General features: G+C 45.2%; 1 protein-coding gene across 3 annotated transcripts in view; it reads right to left on the reverse strand.

Moving 5' to 3' along the window:
- Positions 1-19558, reverse strand: part of IGF2R (insulin like growth factor 2 receptor) — a 69008-nt gene that overhangs the window by 44738 nt on the left and 4712 nt on the right. Inside the window, exons 2-4 of one of the 3 annotated variants that reach the window (XM_014950975.1) lie at positions 13865-13929; positions 5844-5977; positions 264-388 (exon numbers count right to left, since the gene is read on the reverse strand). In XM_014950975.1, coding sequence (XP_014806461.1) covers positions 264-388; positions 5844-5977; positions 13865-13929 — 324 coding nt within the window. Of the gene's footprint in view, positions 1-263; positions 389-5843; positions 5978-13864; positions 14058-19558 lie in introns of those variants that run through there. The other 2 variants (XM_014950973.1, XM_014950976.1) reach the window with 2 other exon arrangements.

The following is a 19558-nucleotide window of genomic DNA, read 5'->3' on the forward strand; positions in this document are numbered from 1 at the left end:
AAATACTACAGTGCAATCCCTGTAAAAACATTAAAGGCCCAGAAGAGCTAAGCTGCAGATCTGCAATTACTTTCTACTGCGACTGAATTTTGAAAGCCACAGTAGATAATGACCTTAATTTGGTACTAAAACATAACTGGCTCTTCCTTAGGCTATGAAGCTCAGTAATTAGTACATCCATGAGAACAGCAAGTCTCCTTAAAAAGCAAGTTAGAAGTACTTGCCACTTCCATTGAAGATAAGAACATGTGATTTCAACTTACCAGCGTTTTCCCACACAGGAAATTAATGTTGCTTTGAATTTTATGCTGACTACCTTGCTGCAAGCAGTCCTGTGTAGTGTTGAGTTCCAGAAGAGTTTTAGAAACTTTTTTCAGGCCTATGTCACCTAGGATTTAAAAAAAAAAAAAAAACACACAAAAAAAACAAAACCAACAGGGGTTATCATAATACAGCACCTTCACAGAAGCTCAACAGAGAGGTTCTAATTTCAACCACTGAGAAGCACAAGACACACCATTCCACTGGAAGACAGTCTTTGAACAGAGTCAGCTGTAGACCTTCCTTACAGTTCTTGCAATTTGGAAGACTAGATCCAAGTTAAGAAAGTGTCTGATGTCTCTAATCACACTTACACTTTCCCAAAGGTTTTTAGCAAAAACTTGGAATGTTAAGAAGCCCAACAGCAGGTGCCACTACAAGCTAGTCACTGCCTTAGGAGCAAGAGGTTCCATCAGAAAACTGTTACCAACTGGTTCCAAGCACCACAATTCAGTCCTTCCTCCCAGCAGCTTCTATTTGTCAGCTTTTTAGCCTTTAAGCCATTTATACAAATAGAATCAGCACAATACAAGAGAAGAGTCTATCACAGAATGGTTTGAGTTGGAAGGGACCTGTAAAGGTCACCTATTCCAACCCCCCTGACATGGGCCAGGACACCTTCCACTAGACCAGGTTGCTCAGAACACCATCCAATCTGACCTTGAACATTTCCATGAATAGGGCATCTACCACCTCCCTGGGCCACCTAGGCCAGCGTTTCACCACCCTCACTGTAAAAAAAATTCTTCTTCATATCTAGTCTAAATCTTTCCTCCTTTAGTTTAAAACCATTACCTCTTGTCCTATTACAACAGGCCCTACTAAAACGTTTGTATGATTCTATAATCTTTCTTATAAGCCCCTTTTAGGTACTAGAAGGCCACAATAAGGTCTCCCTGGAACCTTCTCTTCTCCAGGCTGAACAATCCCAACGCTCTCAGCCTGTCCTCACAGGAGAGGTGCTCCAGCCCTCTGACCATTTTTATGGCCCACCTCTGGATTCCCTCCCACAGGCCCATGTCTGCCTTGCACTAGGGACCCCAGAGTACTCCAGGGACACTAGGGACATAGTACTCCAGGTATGGTCTCACCAGAGCAGAGTAGAGGTGTAGATCCACCTCCCTTGACCTGCTGGCTAAGCTTTTCTTCATGCAGCCCAGGATGTGGTGGGCCGCCTGAGCTGTGTGGGCACATTGGCAGCTCTACCTACATTGTCTACTTAATGAAGAACCCATGGGTGCCTGGGAACAACCATTGCACTGGCACTGCCCAAGATGGATCCCCTGCCACAGCACATGTGCCCCAGCAGCTGCCACCCCCTTTAGCTCAGCTTGCACCCTGCACGAAGGCTTGGGCCAGGGCTGTGTCACTGCACGTCCTTCTCCTCCACAGCACCTGACACACAGGGGAAAGGGGGAGCACATTCCAAGCCATGATGAGCACCAGCTCAGGCCACTGAAGTGTTCCTGCTCAAACCTATTTTGGTTCACATTAAGCACCAAGCCTTTTTACATCTAGCATGCCAGCTCCACCCTGTCCATTTTTGATAGGTAGATTTTAATTCTGCAATGAGTTTGAGTTGAACTAGAGAGAACACTGTAAAATGCCAGTATTCACCGACTTCCCCCTTTCCATTTTTGTTGGTGTCTATGCCAGGGAGAAAGCAAGTCAAATCTTTGTAATAATTTTAGACAGCAGCTTTGCACCTAGGCCAGATGTTGTTTCATCTTAAAAACACCCTCGCTGGAACTTTGCCCAGCCTGTTATCTCCTCACTCAAGGCAAGCAAAACTACACCACACCCAAGTAATATAGTCTTGAGAGCAAAAGGAGCAGAAGTAAACGAACTGGAAGAGGGTACAAGAACCTCAAACATACAGCCAAGGCAACATTCTGCAGAAGGACCATTCCAGGCACCCATACTCCAGGCTGTTACCAGCCACCAGCGCTTCTCCTAGTGATGGGCACCATTTGGCATATTTCCAAAAAGGCTCCCCAGCACTATTTTTCAGTCCAGTCCTGCAAAGGAACTGGGAAGAGATCCATTTGTGACCACTTCATTTGTGACTATCAGTTGCATTGAACTATAGCAGAGAGAAAGCAACCATAGCCACCAAACTTGCAGGTAAAGCTGAAATGGTGGCAGTCAGGAGAGAAACTCGATGCTGACCCACACTGGCATCCCCTCAATGCTCTACAAGCATTTGTTTTCTCCCAACTCTGAGAACACGCTACATTGCTCTAAAGACTGTGTCAGCTGACTCCAACTTCTTCAGTTAAAGTGATATCCAAGAAAAATCAAGTTAAGCCAGTACATCTTGTTTACTACAGGCCAACAGGCATGCTATCCTTCTCCTCTCCCCCGCACGCTTAAAACTAGTTTGAGAACTTGCTAACAGTTTTAGCAAGAATCCCTTTCAGTGGCACATGACTCCTATCCCTGCTTACAGAGCAAGCAGCCTCATGAACCATCCCCTCACACCAACAGCTTCTCATGACCTTCCTTCCAGAGCACCAGTTCTGGAACCACCTCTTCCATAACGTCAAGCTCTCTCTCCGGTGATCACGCACGTTTCTTCATGACTTTAGAGATGCATTCCTTCCAGAGAGCAACACACTAAAATCAGCTAGTACAGCTCACAAAAACTAGCACCAGATACTTCATATCACACGGTTGTGCTAAATCAGTACCAAAGGCACCATCCACAACACCTTTTACTCATTGACCCAATCTCTTCAGTTGTTTGGAAGGAGAAATGCAAGCAGGGAAGACATCCAATCAGTCATCCAGAAGAAGGGGGCATTTAGGTAGCAGCTATCATTTCATGTTGCCCTTCTATTGCAGCTGGACAATACGCATGTTCCACCACTCAGGTTAACAAATAGTTAACGGTAATATTTCCACTTGTGATTTTAGTAGTAGTTCAGCTACAGGGCTCAGGAGTCACTAGGTGTCACACTAAGTTAACCAAGTACCACCTCATTTCCATCCTCACTGACATTCAAGAACTAAGCATTTGCCTACATTGTGAAAACTTCCAAGGTCAATCAATGAAGCTGAAGACCTTTTTCTAGGCCAGGCCTTTGGGGTCTCAACACCAACACTGGCAACATCACACTGACACACAGTTAATGTTAGCCACAAAGTTCCCCTTGAACACAGAGTGATCAGAGTCACAGAGCATATGGCTTCGGCCCCTGTCAAAGCTGGGATCCACAAACAGAGCCAGCTCTATAGCTGGTACCTATTGTATAGCTGACATATAAAAGCAAAACTATTGTTTGCAGTGAAAGCTTCTTTCTGAAAGAATGAAAGAGAGATCTGATTAAGCCCTTATTTGAAGAAATCTTACAACTTGGCAAAATTTTATCAGCTGGCAAATTGTCCTTCTTCCCTCACATCAAAGCCTTTCAGCTGCACTCAGCTTTGGCATACCTGTAATCTCCTATCAGCTGGATTGCTTGAAGACAGGTATACAGTTTAGATTCCAAGTAACTGGAATCTACACCAGGAGACCACACCTGCCTAGACATGGACTAAGGAGATCCCTCTTTTCTCAATGAGGGTGATTTTATTTTTTCCTCTTTTTTTGACAAACAAGAGGCTTGATAATCCATTAGCATGATCTCAAATCAGTGCAATGGTACTGAAGCTCTAAGGCCATATGATGAAGCATGGCAATCCTCAGACTTACCAAGAACAAGACTTAGAAAAGTTGATCAATAGAATAATAAAAGCAAAATTCAATGTCGACCTTAACCACACTTCCTTGATTTCTTAATTTATTGCAGGGCAGTTAAAGATGTATCTTCTGGCTTAACCCTCAAGAGTCAGTTCAAACAGCCTCCACAAAAATCAAGTTATGATTGTCACCAAATCCTCTTCCACGCAGCAGCAGTCAGGCAGCAAGACACTCAAAAGTTTGTGTACAGCGGAATATTTGATACTGCTCATGGTCATCACCCAGCTCTGCTCTCCCTTCCTCTTTCCACAAGAAGCATGGAACGAAACCTACACAAGCCTCTAGGTCTCACATTTCCCTGGGGAGAACAGGCTTCCTCAACCTGCCACATTCCAGTCTCACTCAAAAAAGCATTTTAAAACAGATGTCCAGATCCTGTTTCATTTTGTAATACAGACAATTGAAGCCTCAACTTGAAGTGGATCTCAATATATGAGCCAAGATCCACATCAGCAAGAAACAAAATTCTTGCTGCACATTTTAGGAGTGAAACACACTAACAGTGTCAAGTGGTCTACTGAGATGTCATGCTTCTCAGAGTAGAAGATGCTACTATATGCAATTGCAGTTTGAACTCAGGTGCATCTAACCAGTCATCCCAGAAAACTCTGCAGCTTGGATATACTGCACTACATAAAAAACATGCAGCCATGAACTAAGATATACTTTTTTTCATGTACCAAATGATTTTATAAGCCTGGGTCACAACACAAATAGTTTGTTTGAAAAGCACTGATTGACCACTGCCTGAAACCAAAGTATCTCTACAGTTAATAGAGACGTGTGGGGAGAATGGAGGTTAACTAGCTGCTGTGCATCTGCATACAGGCAAGGATCATCTTCTTCCTCACCATCTTCCAGCACTTCAAGCTCAAACACTTTTACTGAAGACTTACAGCTTCTCCTAAGAGCTGTCTGCCAATGGAAAGCAAGACTGGCAAGCATGTTGGATTCAGACTTCAAATCTGCAGGACTAAGGGGCAGTCTGAAGAGATACTACTCTTCAGAAAGCTATTGCTTTATTCTATTAGAAGTAACAGTCAAGTATCAGAAAACCTCTTCATCCGTATTCATATATTATTGTTTCATTAGCTGAAGCACTGAAGCAACCTTGAAAGTGACAAGCATCCATGAAAATACGTACACAAATACTGTTCAGAGCACAATCTGCTACTGATTGATGAAGCCATGTGCAAGCATGCGTATAGGAATATGCCAGTTTCATATTTAGATCAGCATGCATAAGTCCACCACTACTCAGAATACCAAGGACATCTGTGAACTACTGAAGCAGCCACCAGATTTGACAAGTGTAACTGGAAACAGAGGACTGCATGTAATTGACTTCCTTTCTGTGTGTAACAACTTAAAGACAACAGCCCAGAAGCTTAGCAATACTCCAAGATTGCATTACAGAGAGTAATCCGACTCTGAACAAAGACCTGATGTAACATGAAGCTTGGTTGTAGTGTAGTTTAGAGCTACAACTCAAGCTTTATCCTGTGTTCAGTATCAAGCTTCAAACAAGGCTGTGCACAGTACATATCCTGCCACAGGTAGATAAGTTTATTCCTACCTGAAATAGCCTTGCACAGTTTCATACAGTTAACTAGACCTTAAGATGTTTCACTATCCTGTGAAGTAATTCACAGGGTAAGGGTTTTACACTGTTCTGAGAAGAAAAAAATCTTTGTTAACGTGTCAAAGTTTGCAATAGTTAAAAGACCATCCATTAACATGACTGTGAACTACTTATGAGGAAGGATAGTTGCATACTTACCTACAGACATATATTTATTCTTATTGATGTCATACGCACACACTGCACTTGATTTTCCACACTCTTGAATGCCAGAACATAAGTTTATTTTATAAAGCACATGTTTGTCTGTATCAATTGCTTCCCATGTGTAACTGAAAAGAAAGAAAAAAAAAAGGCTGTCAATCAGTATTCATACTGTCTGCACTGCAACCCTTTAGGCACCAGTCCCTGAAATAACCAAGTTATAAAGCTAAGAGTACCCCTAACTCAAGTTCCATATTCACAGTCTATATCCGTGAATACCAGAAATAATTGTTACTGTGTCAAGAACAAAAAAAATTTAACCACTTGAGGAACATATATCAGGTCATTTACCCCTTTCTTGAACACCCAACTGCTCATTCTTCCTCCTCAAACCTCTGTGAAGGCCACTCTGACTAGGTATATCACAGGTGGCAAACCTTTTTCCTTGACAGCCTGATAAACTTCTCAAAGTTCTCTGGCAGGCTGCACAGTACCACATTTTGTCAATACCCAGGAACAGTGGCAGAACCGCTACGTCTCAGTGCAATAGAACAGCCAGCCACATCCTGCCTGCGAGCAGCTGAGCGGAGCCACCTACCTTCAGGGTCAAAATTGGGGTTGAGAATCTCGCAGCATTCAGACTGAAAGATGCTAATAATGCTTATTAGTGCCTACTTGCACCTTTATGCATTTATATATACAGAAAGGACAGTTTCTGAAGGGTGCTGTCAGAGGCTGGAAAGCAAGCAGAGCTATCCACAAGAGACTCAGTGAAAGCTCACACTAGTTAGCCACAGCCATATCAGAAAGTCAGCTGCCTGAAAACTGATAAAGGAACACGGAGCTCTGGCTAAATACAACAGGGAGTAAATCAGAGTAACAGAAAAAAAAAAAATAATTAAATGCAGTGTAGTTCAGAGGCAGAGCAAAGATTTGTTTGCCTCCCAGCAGGCACTAAGCCTGCAGCGAGATGTGGTCAGCCGCATGACACAGCACCAACCAGTTTCGAGGCAAGCCCAGGTCAGCTAGTTTGGAGTCAGAAGCTCTTTAAACAGCCTGGTGTACTAGCACAGTGCTCTGGCCAAGCTCTGTTCAGCTCAGTAAAGGCACAGCTCAGTAAACATTTGCTGTCAGCCTGGCTCAGCGACACCTCTCCTGGCGCTGGCAGCAGCCTGCATCCTCTGGACGGTATTGATTTTTGCAGCATAAGAGATTCTCCAGCTCCCCTTCTACCCCAAGGGGAAACTTCAGTAGGATTTAATACAGAGTCATCACATCAGAAAACTGAGGACAGCACAGTGACTTATTAGGTATTCCCTTTACTTACAACTCACACAGGGTTTAATGTACCTATCTGAACCATAGAAGTATTTGTCTTAACCTGCAGACAAGTGCCAGCTCCTGCGAAGGAGCTCAACCCCCCCTCACTCAGCTAGCAAGAAATTAGAAGTTCACCAGAAGCTTCACCCATAAGGTTTGTTTCCCTTAATCTCTAGCTCACAGGTGTTGCCCCACTTGACATTATCACACTCCAGATCGCCCATTCTTTTTCTGCCTCTGAAGCCTGATCCCTGGGTAAGGAAGGGGCAACAGCAGCTCAGGTACTTTACTCTAGATTTTGAATCCTCCTAAAACTCCTCTCAAATCTCTAATCAAAGAGCCAGCAGCGAGATGCCACATACTTTTCCATTTTATTACTGACTAACAGGTTCTTGGCTTCCCTGTACCACAATAGCCTTATTAATTTCAGTCTGCTAATGGCTGGAACAGGTTAGGGACAACTACAAGAGAGTTCTGTCTGCAAACCGGAAAAAAAAATCTTTATATCCTAATTATATTTGAGCCTTTATATCCCAATATAATAATATAAAGCTAAAAAAAAAAACTTACCAGGTACTGAGTCATACCTAAAATACCAATAAAATTTACTTTTTAATCAGATTCAAGGACTGTGTCTCAATCCTAGACAAACACTTGCCATTATTCTTTCCTCATAAGCAGGCAAAGCTGACATTTTACAATCACACTGATTCGTGCTCTGAGACAGTTTCTTGCATTTCTAAAGTGGATAAACACAAACCCAACGAGGGATGATGGTGAGAATTAAGCTACAGTACAGAATAACCAAAGTTAAGGAATGGAAGAAAGCTTGACAATACACACACAAATTTAGAATAACCTGACTCTACCTTCAAAGGCTCTGAAAACAGCAAAAGATTTAGACTAAAGCTGTTCTGACCTCCAGGAGAAAATACATTTCAATCAAAAGACAATTTCTTCACAATGAAGTCCCAGAAAGTTAGCATTTCACTGAAAAATTCCCAAGGGTTCCAGTACCATTTTTTTAACTGGTTTTGGAAGATGACAAAAAGGTAACAATACTTGAGCATGAAGTTTTTGATCAAGCCAGAGTGCTTGAGGCAGGGGGTAGTTTGGGTTGGTTTTTTTTTTAGAGAACTTGCAAATTAAAATCTGAGAATGCAAGTCCTTCACACAACAAAATTATCACTCTATTAGAGATTAAGGGGTTTGCTTTCCCAGTTCCATGTTATGAAACAGAGGAAATCAACATCTCCAAGTCAGCTCATCCACATGCCAGAAGCAAAGAGAAACAAGATGAGCAGCTTACAGAGCAGAAGCAAAGCAGTCCCTGCAGCCAGCCCTTCTCTCCACCCCTTCACAGGCCCCTCAGCAGGGAAGGCTGAGGAATCCTTCAAATGAGTCCACAGAAAGGAAATAAGGAATCCCACTTCTAATAATGTTCCAAACCACAACTTCAGTGGCACACAAAAATTAAAATCTAATGCAGTTTCAGAGTAGTATTACTTTAAAGGAAGTTCAAGGGACTTTTTTTTTTAATAGGTGGGAGGAGCAGGACTTATTCATGGGGAGTAACAGCAGACTGGATGTAGCCTCAGCAGCTGTTCTCAGAGAGATGCAAAATGCACTTTCACATTAAAAGTAAGAACTATTTCTCTCACAAATAAGGCTCCTGGCACTAAATCAGTGCCTGGGAATAGTTTCAAGTTGCATGTGCTCCACTTTCCAATAAGATAGAAGCTGACCTCTCTGCTGCATCTTGCAATGGAAACAATCTGTTGGCAATCACGTTGTTCATCCGTGTGGCTCAGCCACATGGAGTGGTTTCCTCCAGCACCCACCTCCACCAGTGGTGATGCCTCATGTAATTATTCCTTTGGCTGGGGCCAGCTGAAGTCACCTTGTTTGAAGGGCTTAAGCTATCCCACATCCAATGCAGTTGAGCTAGTTTTGGGAGCTGTGATACAAACAGCTTTAAAAAGCAACAGCCTCGGTCACAGAGCGGGGTGTGATGCACCCTCCACCCAGGGGGCTCAATACAGCTGCTCCCTCATCGATGACACCATTCAAGCAGCCATTTCTGGGGCAGTTCAATACCTGGGCTCAAACACAGTGCCTACCTTGATTAAAACTGTCCAACAGTTATTTTTGCTGAAAACACAACATGACTCCTGTTTCCAGGCGAATCCAGCTGTAGACCACGCCACAGTTAGAAGCCTGAAACACACACATCAACCCCCCTCAGGGCAGGTTCTCCTCCCCTCCGTGTTGCTGGCCCCAGCACCCAACACATGCTGGACCCAGGGCCTGGGCTTTATCAAAATTAAAGCAGCAAAAACACCGACGTGCGTGGAGAGTGGACTCAGCCCAGCCAGTGCCCCATCAGGCTGGCAGTGGTTTCTGGCAAGGCAGGCAGGATCCCCTGCTGGAGGCAGCGCCAGCCCAGGCCACTGTCGAAAGCAGTTGTGCAAGCGAGGTCCAAACGAGTTACTGGGAATAACCTTGCCTGCAGGTCAGCCTTTCCAGCTGCCTAGCTCTGCTTTTAAGACACTGAAGCAACAGCACGAAGAAGAAAAACTACTTTCCAGCAAGCTGCAAGATCAAAAAAGAGAGCTTTGCATTTTTTTTTGACAAAGCAAAGAAGCAACTCATGGAAAAAAAAAAAATAACGTGAGAAAGGGAAAAGGAAGCGTAGTTTACCTTGCAAAGCAGTAGCTCAGGCGCTGAAGTCAGACAAGGTGCAGGTGGCTGCCACAGCACGTGCGTCCCCACACCAGAGCCACTTTCAGGTCTGAGCACCACAGAACCACCTCAAAGCCAACACAGCACCAGGGAGACTACTGCTACCGCTCTCTCAACCACGCTCAGCTTTCTGGTTCCCAAATTCTGACCTAAGGGATGACCATAAGGAAGAAGAATACACCCAGCTCCTAACAGCTATAAATCACAGTTACAAGGAAACACACGTTTTTTTCTCAGGTGAATGCACTGAAGTGGCCCATTTTGCTGAAGGGTGTTGCACAGACAAGGTGACCTACAACCACAGAGCTGGAAAGCTGATCCATGTGTGATTATGCACCCATGCAGTTTCGTCCCCAGCAGCTCCTCAGCTATGAAAACATAGCAGAGATGAAACTAATACCTGAAGCTCCTTACAAGCAGGTTCAACCAGCACGATCACAGGTAGACAAGCTCAAGAACAATTCCCAAGGATGACCATTTCAAATTTGAAGCTGGCAGCTGAGATCCACTACTTGCCACAGAAATCACTATTAGATGAGGCTAACATTTTAGCGCAAACAGGTACAGTAAAGAAATTTCCATGTCAAAGCAAGTTCTCCTAACAGAAAATGAAAGCTTGAATGGCACAAGGTACAGAGCTACTGCGATGCTTCAAGAGCTTTTTAATGCATCCCTATTCATGCTTATCTCTGCTCTAGCTTACCTGTCACCTTTTCCAACCATCACACGCAGTGCATGTCTTCAGGCAAGTTTTCTTGCATATGCGTCATATGCAATAGTCTTACAGTTACACCACAAGCTGTTCAGCTTTCCCCATCCAAGAGACATTTGGTCTGTCACGCTATACTCTAAACCCCTATCTACTACATCATGTTACAGAACGTGTAAGAAAAGGGATAGCAATTTGAAGTTCAAGAACACAAGAGCTATAGGAAGTTCATGCGCTGAGAAATCACATTTAAGCCCTTATAATGGCAGCTTCCCAGGCACGTGAAGCAACCATGCACATATGCAAATAAGTCCAGCAATGACTTAAGTGGCAGATGTCATAAATATGTCAAAGCATTTAATAGAGCTGTGCAAGTTCACTTAAAGGTCACCTCTCATGCTTCTTCACCAAGGCTAAGCTGAGCACTATACCCAGGGTTTCCAGCAGCACACAAGAGCACAGTTGTGGTTTCATGACAAAGGCTGAGAAGACAGTGTTTGAATGAACAAAATGATACGTACAGCCAACTGTAGGAGTTGTGTTATTCAAAACTACAACATTGAGGTAGACTTGGCTTACAACCCCCAAATTGTAACTCTGCATAATAGCAATCCCGTGATGTACAACAGTTTAAGGAGTTTTCTTTCCACTCAGGAGTCTAAAAGTTACTGAAGTTGCACACCAACTCCCATCCTTGCACAGTAAACAAAAACATTACCTGTCATCAAATCATCTCTCATCCAAGGTAGATTATCAAGCAAAACAGCAAGCAGAGGAGGCAGTTTGTATTTGCTGCTGTGCCATCACACTCAAAACATTTCCTGCAACTTTTTTTAGAGGGGAAGGAAAGTTTTACAGTAACTCCCCCAATGTTACATGGAAGGTGAACACAAACTGTCAAGCTTTCTTTTGTTTTTAAAGGAGATAGATTTAAACAACACTTCACAAAATTCACTCTAGCTCCAGAATTTGTTTCTCCTGTGTTGTTATATGAAAAGCATAAGGGGAAGAAGGAAAAATAGGGAAAGATCAAACTGGCTACTAACTTTCTACACCCAGCCAGCTCCCTGTATTCTGTCCCAGGTGCTCATATTGCAGCAATCCTGGAGACACTTCTACACAGAAGATAAAAAGAAAATTCCAATTGCAAGTCACACAACAGCACAGTCAGCTGTCAGAACACACCAGACCGAAGGAGAAGGCATGATGAAACCAGCCACTACAAGCCATGACATTTGACAAAGTTTCAGAGAGGCAAAGCTTTTCTTCTTTCCCCCAGACTGTCCAAGCACACTAGCAGTAAGGCTACACTAAACAAGCCATGAAAACCACTAACTCAAGCTCACCTCATGCCGCAGTTCTTACACAAACCAGTTTTGACACTTTACCCCCTCCCTGCAAGGCAGCTGTCCTAGCCTGGGTATCACTCTACTCTTATTTAAAAGACACTCAGTGCCTCTTCTAACCCCCAACATTTTCCTTCCTTGCCCACCTTTTGACATTCACACACCAGACCCAGAGGCTGCTGCAGCTTCACCAGCCCTATTAGGCCACACAAAAATCAGGACACTGTTTTCTTAACAGTTGTATAACAAATCAAAACCTTGTCTTAAGACAGTGCAAAAATAGGTTGGTCCAGGACATGTCCTGCACACCTAGGTTGTATCTTTCGGCTGAGACATCAGCCAGCAGTGTTTGTGTTACTTAACTGCATCATCTCCCACTTGGTGGCTTTTCTGCAACTGTGCCTGAGAGGACATTTCACCATCAATCTCTATGGGGTCTTCCCATCTGTCAGACTGAGAGTTCTTGGTTTTTTCCTTTACTCATTCTAGATTACTAGGCATAAGTCCTTCAAAGCAGTTTTTCCCACTATGGCACAACAGCAAGTGCATGTTTTTGAAGCAGTCTATCTTAAAAAGAAAATTGCCGATTACGCTATCTATTCACAATTTATTTTTCACTTGCTAGTAACAAAAGAGAACTAGATTAAGCAATTTGCATCCAAAAAGACTGCATGTCTCAATGGTACTCCCAAATATTCCTCCAGTCACAGACATGCAACAAAATCAAGATAGACATTGATAGGACATAATGTGATTCTAAAAATAGGAACTGCTTGAAAATGAAGTCATTTGTGGTATGGTTGGTGTTTTTTAACAATCATTAGAATCAGTAGTGTTAAATTCTCTCCAGAAGCTGTACAGTAGTTTCTGACTTCTGTTTGAATTCTGTAATTAGGGTGGTCATCTGACAAAAACATTTTCTGCTACACTTATACGTTAATCTTGCAAGTAAACCTAGTTTTCCCCTTTTTCATCCACTGAGCATTCTCATACTCCACACCACACCAAGAGGAGAGCCCATTCCCTCCCGTGACGCAACCTGTGTCCTCAGTGCCATGTTCACTGCGTTACACTGGTGCCTGCCCAGTGCCGTTGATCAAGATGAAGTATTCCTACAAGTACCACAGCATATTCTGGCTAAATACCAGAGAAATGAAGACTAGCAAGATGTCGTAGCCAGACTAAACTCATGGCTGACTTCAGAGTAGGAACATGCCAAAACATGAAGAATAGCGTCATTTCCACATCACGGTTCTCACTTCTCAAAGCTTTCTTAACTCCCCTGTAAGTGACTTAATAGAATCTAGCAACATCCTTATAAAACAGCGACTATTGAGTGATGTCCCTTCCAAACCACACTGGGATTTGTCACACTGGAAGGCACACAGTGACAGAGACCAGCAGTCCTGCCCACAGGCGACCTGAGGAGAGCAAGTCTCCCCCATCTTCTCACCTCCAGGCTTCCCAGATCCGCAGAGTCGCATCCCACGAGGGACTGCCCCACGCCGCCACCCCCCAGCCCACCTTCCCAGGGAACACAGGCCGCTTCACCGACCTCCCACGGCACTGCGGCGCCCCCGCCACAGCCCCAGCTCGCCCTGCTGCCTGGGAACACCTGCGCGCCCCGCGGCCCACAGACTGACGGGCCACCAACAGCCCTGCTCAGGCCGCCCCGGGCAGGGAGCCCGCCCCGCCGAGCCCCCAGGCTGCGCTCCTGCGGCTCCCTCTCGCTCCCAGGCGGCCCCGCGGAGGGCACGAGCGAGCAGGGGCACCGGGAGACACCACCACCCCCTTCCCCACGCACTCCGCCGGCTACAGCCTATTCCCCGCGGGGGAAAGGCCCCTCTCGGGCCGCCGCCCGTACCGCCCCGTCTCGCCGGCCACCCCCCGCTGCCCACCTGCACAAGTCCCCGTAAGCATCATCCAGGGCCGCCAGGGCGGCCCCGCCGCCTCCTCCCGGCCGCAGGGGCAACAGAAGGAGAAAAAGGAGGAGCGGTGCGAGCGCGGCAGCGGTGCGGGAGGCGGTGGGTGCCATGGGCGCAGGCCGGGCCGGGCCGAGCGGCGGCGGCTGCCCCGGGACGTCAGGCGGCGGCAGCGACCAGCGGGCACGTCATGTGACCCCCGCCCGCCCACTCACCGCCGGGTCATGTGACCGCCGTCATGTGCGGGCGCGGCGTTCACATGACGCGACCCTTCCCCCGCCGCCGAGCGGGCGGGTGGAGCCTCCCGCTGCTTGCTTCTCCACCCCTCCCCGCCCGGCCCTGCACGTGCTGGGCGCGCGCACCCACCGCCTGCCGCCGCCCCGCGAGGGGGGAGCGCGCGCGAGGGGGCGGCCGTTAAACGGCTGCAGCGCTGTGGCGCGAGTGGGGCTGTCAGTGTCACAGTCAGTCAGCGTCAGCCAGTCACTCAGTGTCAGTCAGTCACTCAGTGTCAGTCCGTCAGCCGGTGTCAGTCCGAATCGGTGTCAGTCAGTGTCTGTCAGTCAGTACCAGTGTCAATCTGCATCAGTTAGTCAGTGTCAGCCAAAGTCAGTGTCAGTCCGTCAGTCAGTGTCAGCCAGAATCAGTCTGTCAGTCAGTGTCAGCCAGAGTCAGTCAGTATCAGAGTCAGTCAGTGTCAGTCCGTCAGCCGGTGTCAGTCAGTCAGTCAGTACCAGTGTCAGTCTGCGTCAGTCCGTCAGTCAGTGTCAGCCAAAGTCAATGTCAGTCCGTGTCAGCCAGAATCAGTCTGTCAGTCAGTGTCAGCCAGAGTCAGTCAGTGTCAGTGAGCCGGTGCCACTTGGTGTGAGTTGGTGTCAGCTAGCTTCAGTCAGTCAGCATCAGTCAGCCAGTGACAGTGGCAGTGTCAGTCGGTGTCAGTCAGTCAGGGCTGGGTTTGGGGGGTGTCACAGCCGCCCGTGCCCACCATGAGCCCCACCACCCGAGGCTGTGCGGCCTGCCTGCCACCCGCTCACAGAAGCAGCCATCCCGGGGTGTGGTGTGAGGGTGCACGGGGCAGAGCTGCTCCCTGCCACAGCTGCCCTCCTACCACTTCTGGAGCTGCTGCCCCGCTGCGTGCTGTGCAGAGGGAGACTCGAGGCCCTCTGCCCTGCCAGCCGCTGGCTGGATTTTAGGTAGGGTCAGGTGTGTGGGAGCTCACCCTGTGAAATGCACCGTGGGTGGCACAGTGGCTGAGTGGGAGTCACGCCATTTTGAAAAAGTTAAGTGGAGTTCTAAATAACTTCACTCAAAACGTGCTGTGAGGTCTTGGGAGAGCCCAGAGAACCAAACCTGTTAGGGATGAAGGCTGAGGAGGCCGTGACAGCGGTGTGGTTGGTTATGCTGCTGCAACAATTATTACTACAGCAGGGAAGCTGGAGTGGTGTGGAAATGATCCCCCATTTCAAACGGCGAGCAGGAGGGGAGGCTTGCACAAGGCAGCAGCCCCATCAGAGGGAAGTGGGAAAGATACTGTCCTATCACCTCTGCCTCCTAGACTACTGAGAAGAGGTAGCCCAGAGCTTGCACAACAGATTGTTTACAGGATTTAGAAAATTTTAACTGGGGTGCTTAAGATTCAAAAGAGCGACTTAGCTTTTAATTTTTATGAAACCACAGTTAAGAAGAAAAGCACCTTTGAGAGTGGGAAGGCATAAAGTGGGGAGAATAAAATAAAAATTACACTCATTAAACAGACAACTGTCTTATTGTGTGAAGAAATTCTGTTCACTAATAACGAATGCTTTCCATAAATCATTTGCACAAAGAGATGCAAAAGGTCTACAGCTGGAATGATTTCTGTTTTTTTTACCCCATTCCCTGGCATCCAAAGGAATAAGACAGCACTGAAGATCTGCCTCTATGGCAGTTTAACCTGAGCCCAGGCTGCTGTGATCTACGCCTTTCCTCCTCCTTTCTCTTGGTTATGTATTCCACTTCCCTTCTTGCCAGTAACATTAGTTCTTCTGCAACAGGGCAGTCCGCTGGTTAAAGATGCTGATCTGGCTAGAAACCAACATACTATTGTGATTCTTCTGACTACTTTTTCAGCGCTATCAGTTGCCTGACTTACGTGGCTCACTGCGTATCTGCACAAACGCCGACAGCAGCTGAAGAAGGGGGAGAGGAAGGCTTAGCTGGCACTGCAGAGGGAGGAGGCCTAGAGTAACATCAGCTTTAGCTGCTGTGAAATTTCACCTGAGCAGAGAAGCCAGAAGTGACAGCTCAAGTCTACAAGGGCAGAGGAGGAGGAAGGTAAAGCAGAAGGGGGACCGCATTGGTTCATCTGTTCAGCTGTGGTGACAACTTAGCTTTTAGAGTTATCACAGCATAACCTAATAGCAATGTCCTCAGCTGATGAAGAGAGGAAGACCTTCAATCTTTGTGCTGAAAAGAGAGTTGTGACATGAAACAATAATCCATCTACCTTTGCTCAGAACCTGAGAAAAAAGTAATGAGAAGTACTGGATAAATGCTGTGGCCTTGGCAGTTTTCTATTACTCTATGATGGATTATTGCCAACTCTTGCTCTTTTAGCCTTCAGCGGATTCCTTAAAGCTCCAAGTCTGATTACCCAAGAATCCCAGTTGTCTGCTTTTAAGGCTCTAACCTGTATACTTTAAAGACAAGCTTGATGGCACAGACTCACAGGCTCTAAAGACAAAAGCAGTAGACAAAAGAAATACTAAGTCTCTTATTACTGTGGTTATGTTTCTTAAACTTTGCTGCTCTGCTGGCAGTACCAGCATCACTCACTTTAGACAAAGCAGTGCAAATACGTTATACTGCTGTCTCTGCTTACCAAGTTGAATTAAAAATGTATTGACCAGGAAATTCACTGCAGACGGCAGTGCAGGTGGACGTCCTGTAGCTTCTGGTCTGATTAGCTGGTCTGCAAATAGAGCTTTATCCCTGAAATGATCTTTGTGTACATTCAAGCATGTGAGTGACTCCACTGAAGACAATATGACTGCTCGCCTGGCTAATGTTGAGAGTGCCTATAAAGATCTGCTGTGTCAGGGCCTGGTAGCGTATAAACAGCTAATGTCAGTTATCTGGTAAGGGCTAATTCAAAGTTATTTACTGACAAAAGAATGGAGATGTTTATACAACCTACATTCTTCATTTTGCATACTGCTTTGTATGCATAGGCCCCCATATTTGCACAAGGCTCAGAGACTTCAGAGCAGTTTCTTTGCACACAGAAAAAAGTATGTGAACATTTACCTAACAAGAAGGAAAGAAATTGTAACATCAGAAAAACAGTCCCAGCTAGAAAGGAAAAAAACAGAAATTCTCTACTTTCGTCTGCAGTACCAATACATATGCATCATATGCACATATGCATCAACCTAACAATGAATCAAAGTTGCATCACAGCAAGGATAGCTATGGAGCTGCATAAATACTGAAATACACATTGTAAATACAAATACCTTAAAATAAAATTATAAAGTAGAAGTTTGCAGATTCATATCCTGTGCCAAGCATGCAGATTCCAATCCTGTGACTGTTTCCATTTCCTGTGTATTTCCCTTAACTTTTATAATCCAAGGGATCCAATGATTCTTTCAAGATCCATGGAATTTCTGCCATGTTTAAAGCTAACTACATGCATAGCAATTGGCAGGAGCTATGTGTCAGTCATTTTTGTATCCTAAACTATGTTTTGCAAGTAGGCAGGAATGTTTCATTCTGAGCATCATTTATAAATAATAATTTAAATGTTTATTACCCATGTTTAATGATACCAGCATCTCAGCTAACCGGATACCATGGGACAGTGTTAAAATATTTCAAAACATAATCTCATAATCGTACCTTTTCCTCAGGAGAGGCTCAGCACGATGACTGCTGGTTATGTCACAGTAAATCCCAGAATATCTGAAACTCACGCTGAAAATTCCAAGTTATGGATGGTTTTCAGTATGCAGGGTGTCATGAGTAGGTGATGAATACATAGATCCTCTGGGATTCTTCCTTGCAGCTTTCCAGGTGCCAAGTGTCACATCATTTCATGTTCTTCTGATTCACGCTCTTGCTTCATGTGGCCAGTGTCAGCTGTGCAGTACTGGCTGGCCGAGGGGCAGCTCTCTTCTACGGTTGTTGTCTCGGTTCCCTTTAACACTCATATCTGATCTCTGTCTTCTCAATAATTAGGAACAAAAACTCTTTCAGAATCTAGAGCTTGTTCCACTTTTGACCGGGGGAAATTCTCTCTCCAGTGAGGTTTGGACAGTCTGTAAGTTACACTATAATAAAATAATTATTTTTATACTTCTTGAAAACTTCATAAGGCTCTCCCATGGAGCTGTGCTGTTCTTCAGAAAGCACAGGGGCAGCGTTCACTGGGTGGTTCTCTCCTCTTTCCATTTTTCTTGCTCACTACACCTAAACTTTAGTCTTCCTAATCTTATACCCATTGCCACTATTTCTGAATATTTCTTCTTCTTTTTGCTGCTGAGTCTTTCACTGTTTCTCTAATTCTTTCTACTCGTTTTTCTTCCTCTTCTGTTCTGCTTCTATGATTCTACTCTTCCCTGTTTCTTTGTCTCTAGCATTTTTCAAAGGCAAGCACTTGATAAGAGTTACCTCCTGATTTGTTACAATGAGTTATCCTGCTTTAGAGCAATTTAAACTAAGACTGTTGAGGAAAACAGTGCCCAATGACCTTGTTTCGCAGACCTAGTATTAGGCTTTCCAATGCAGTTAGAGACATAATTAATGACATTTCCTAATCTAGCTGATATTGTTCAATGAAACTGTAAGAGAATATCAACTTTGTCTAAACACATTGACTTTACTTGAAATCTTTGCCTTGTCGGGAAGGTCCTTACATGGTGTACTCAGTGTATGTGCTGAGAAGGGCACTGTTTTGTACTGTGGCTTAGAAGATTAGAAGACAGCTTTAGTCAAGGCCGTTCTTGAGTCATTGCAAGCCTACTGTAGCTTTTCTGTGTTCCTCCGTCTCCTTTCACATCTTTGGTCTAGCTTTCAAGGACTACGACTCTTGGCTACTTATGCTTGGGTCAGAACTCCGTATTTTATAATGAAGAAGTCTCTGATTCACCAGCTAGGGCCTAGGTTACTTGGTGGATTTGCTCCAGAGTAAACCAATGGTACTTTCATCGGTACCCTATGAAATTTCACTAGCACAAGTTTTTAATGTCAAAGAAATATGACTTGATTTCTCTGCAAATCCTGTTTCATTTGAAGCACCTACTAGAAATTTATCATTCACAAACGTTTTAACTTCAAAGAACCTTAGCGAGGCAGAAAATGTAGAGTGAAAAACTCTTTGGTGTTTTAAACCGTATTACCCAGTCCTGGGCACTTTTACTTCGGTGTCACTCCTCATACTTGGGTCTGTTCTCCTCCCAGGAGCTTTTCTCTCTGCGGTCTCTTGTTGACAGCCATCTTTGAGCTAGCCACCATCCTTTGGTTCTGTGACCTGTGCTGATACCGGAGGGGCACGCAACGCCAACCTGCTCTTGCTGACCTTGCTGTGTTCCCAGAGAGCTTTCTGTCAGATGAGTGGATGTAAGAGTGATGGTAGCAAACACAGCCCTCACTTGCGAGGTAGGCTTTGGAAATGAAAAGGTCCCCAAATGTATT

This window comes from Calidris pugnax, unplaced genomic scaffold (assembly GCF_001431845.1).
Source record: "Calidris pugnax isolate Ruff unplaced genomic scaffold, ASM143184v1 scaffold24, whole genome shotgun sequence".
NCBI classification, from domain to species: Eukaryota; Metazoa; Chordata; class Aves; order Charadriiformes; family Scolopacidae; genus Calidris; species Calidris pugnax.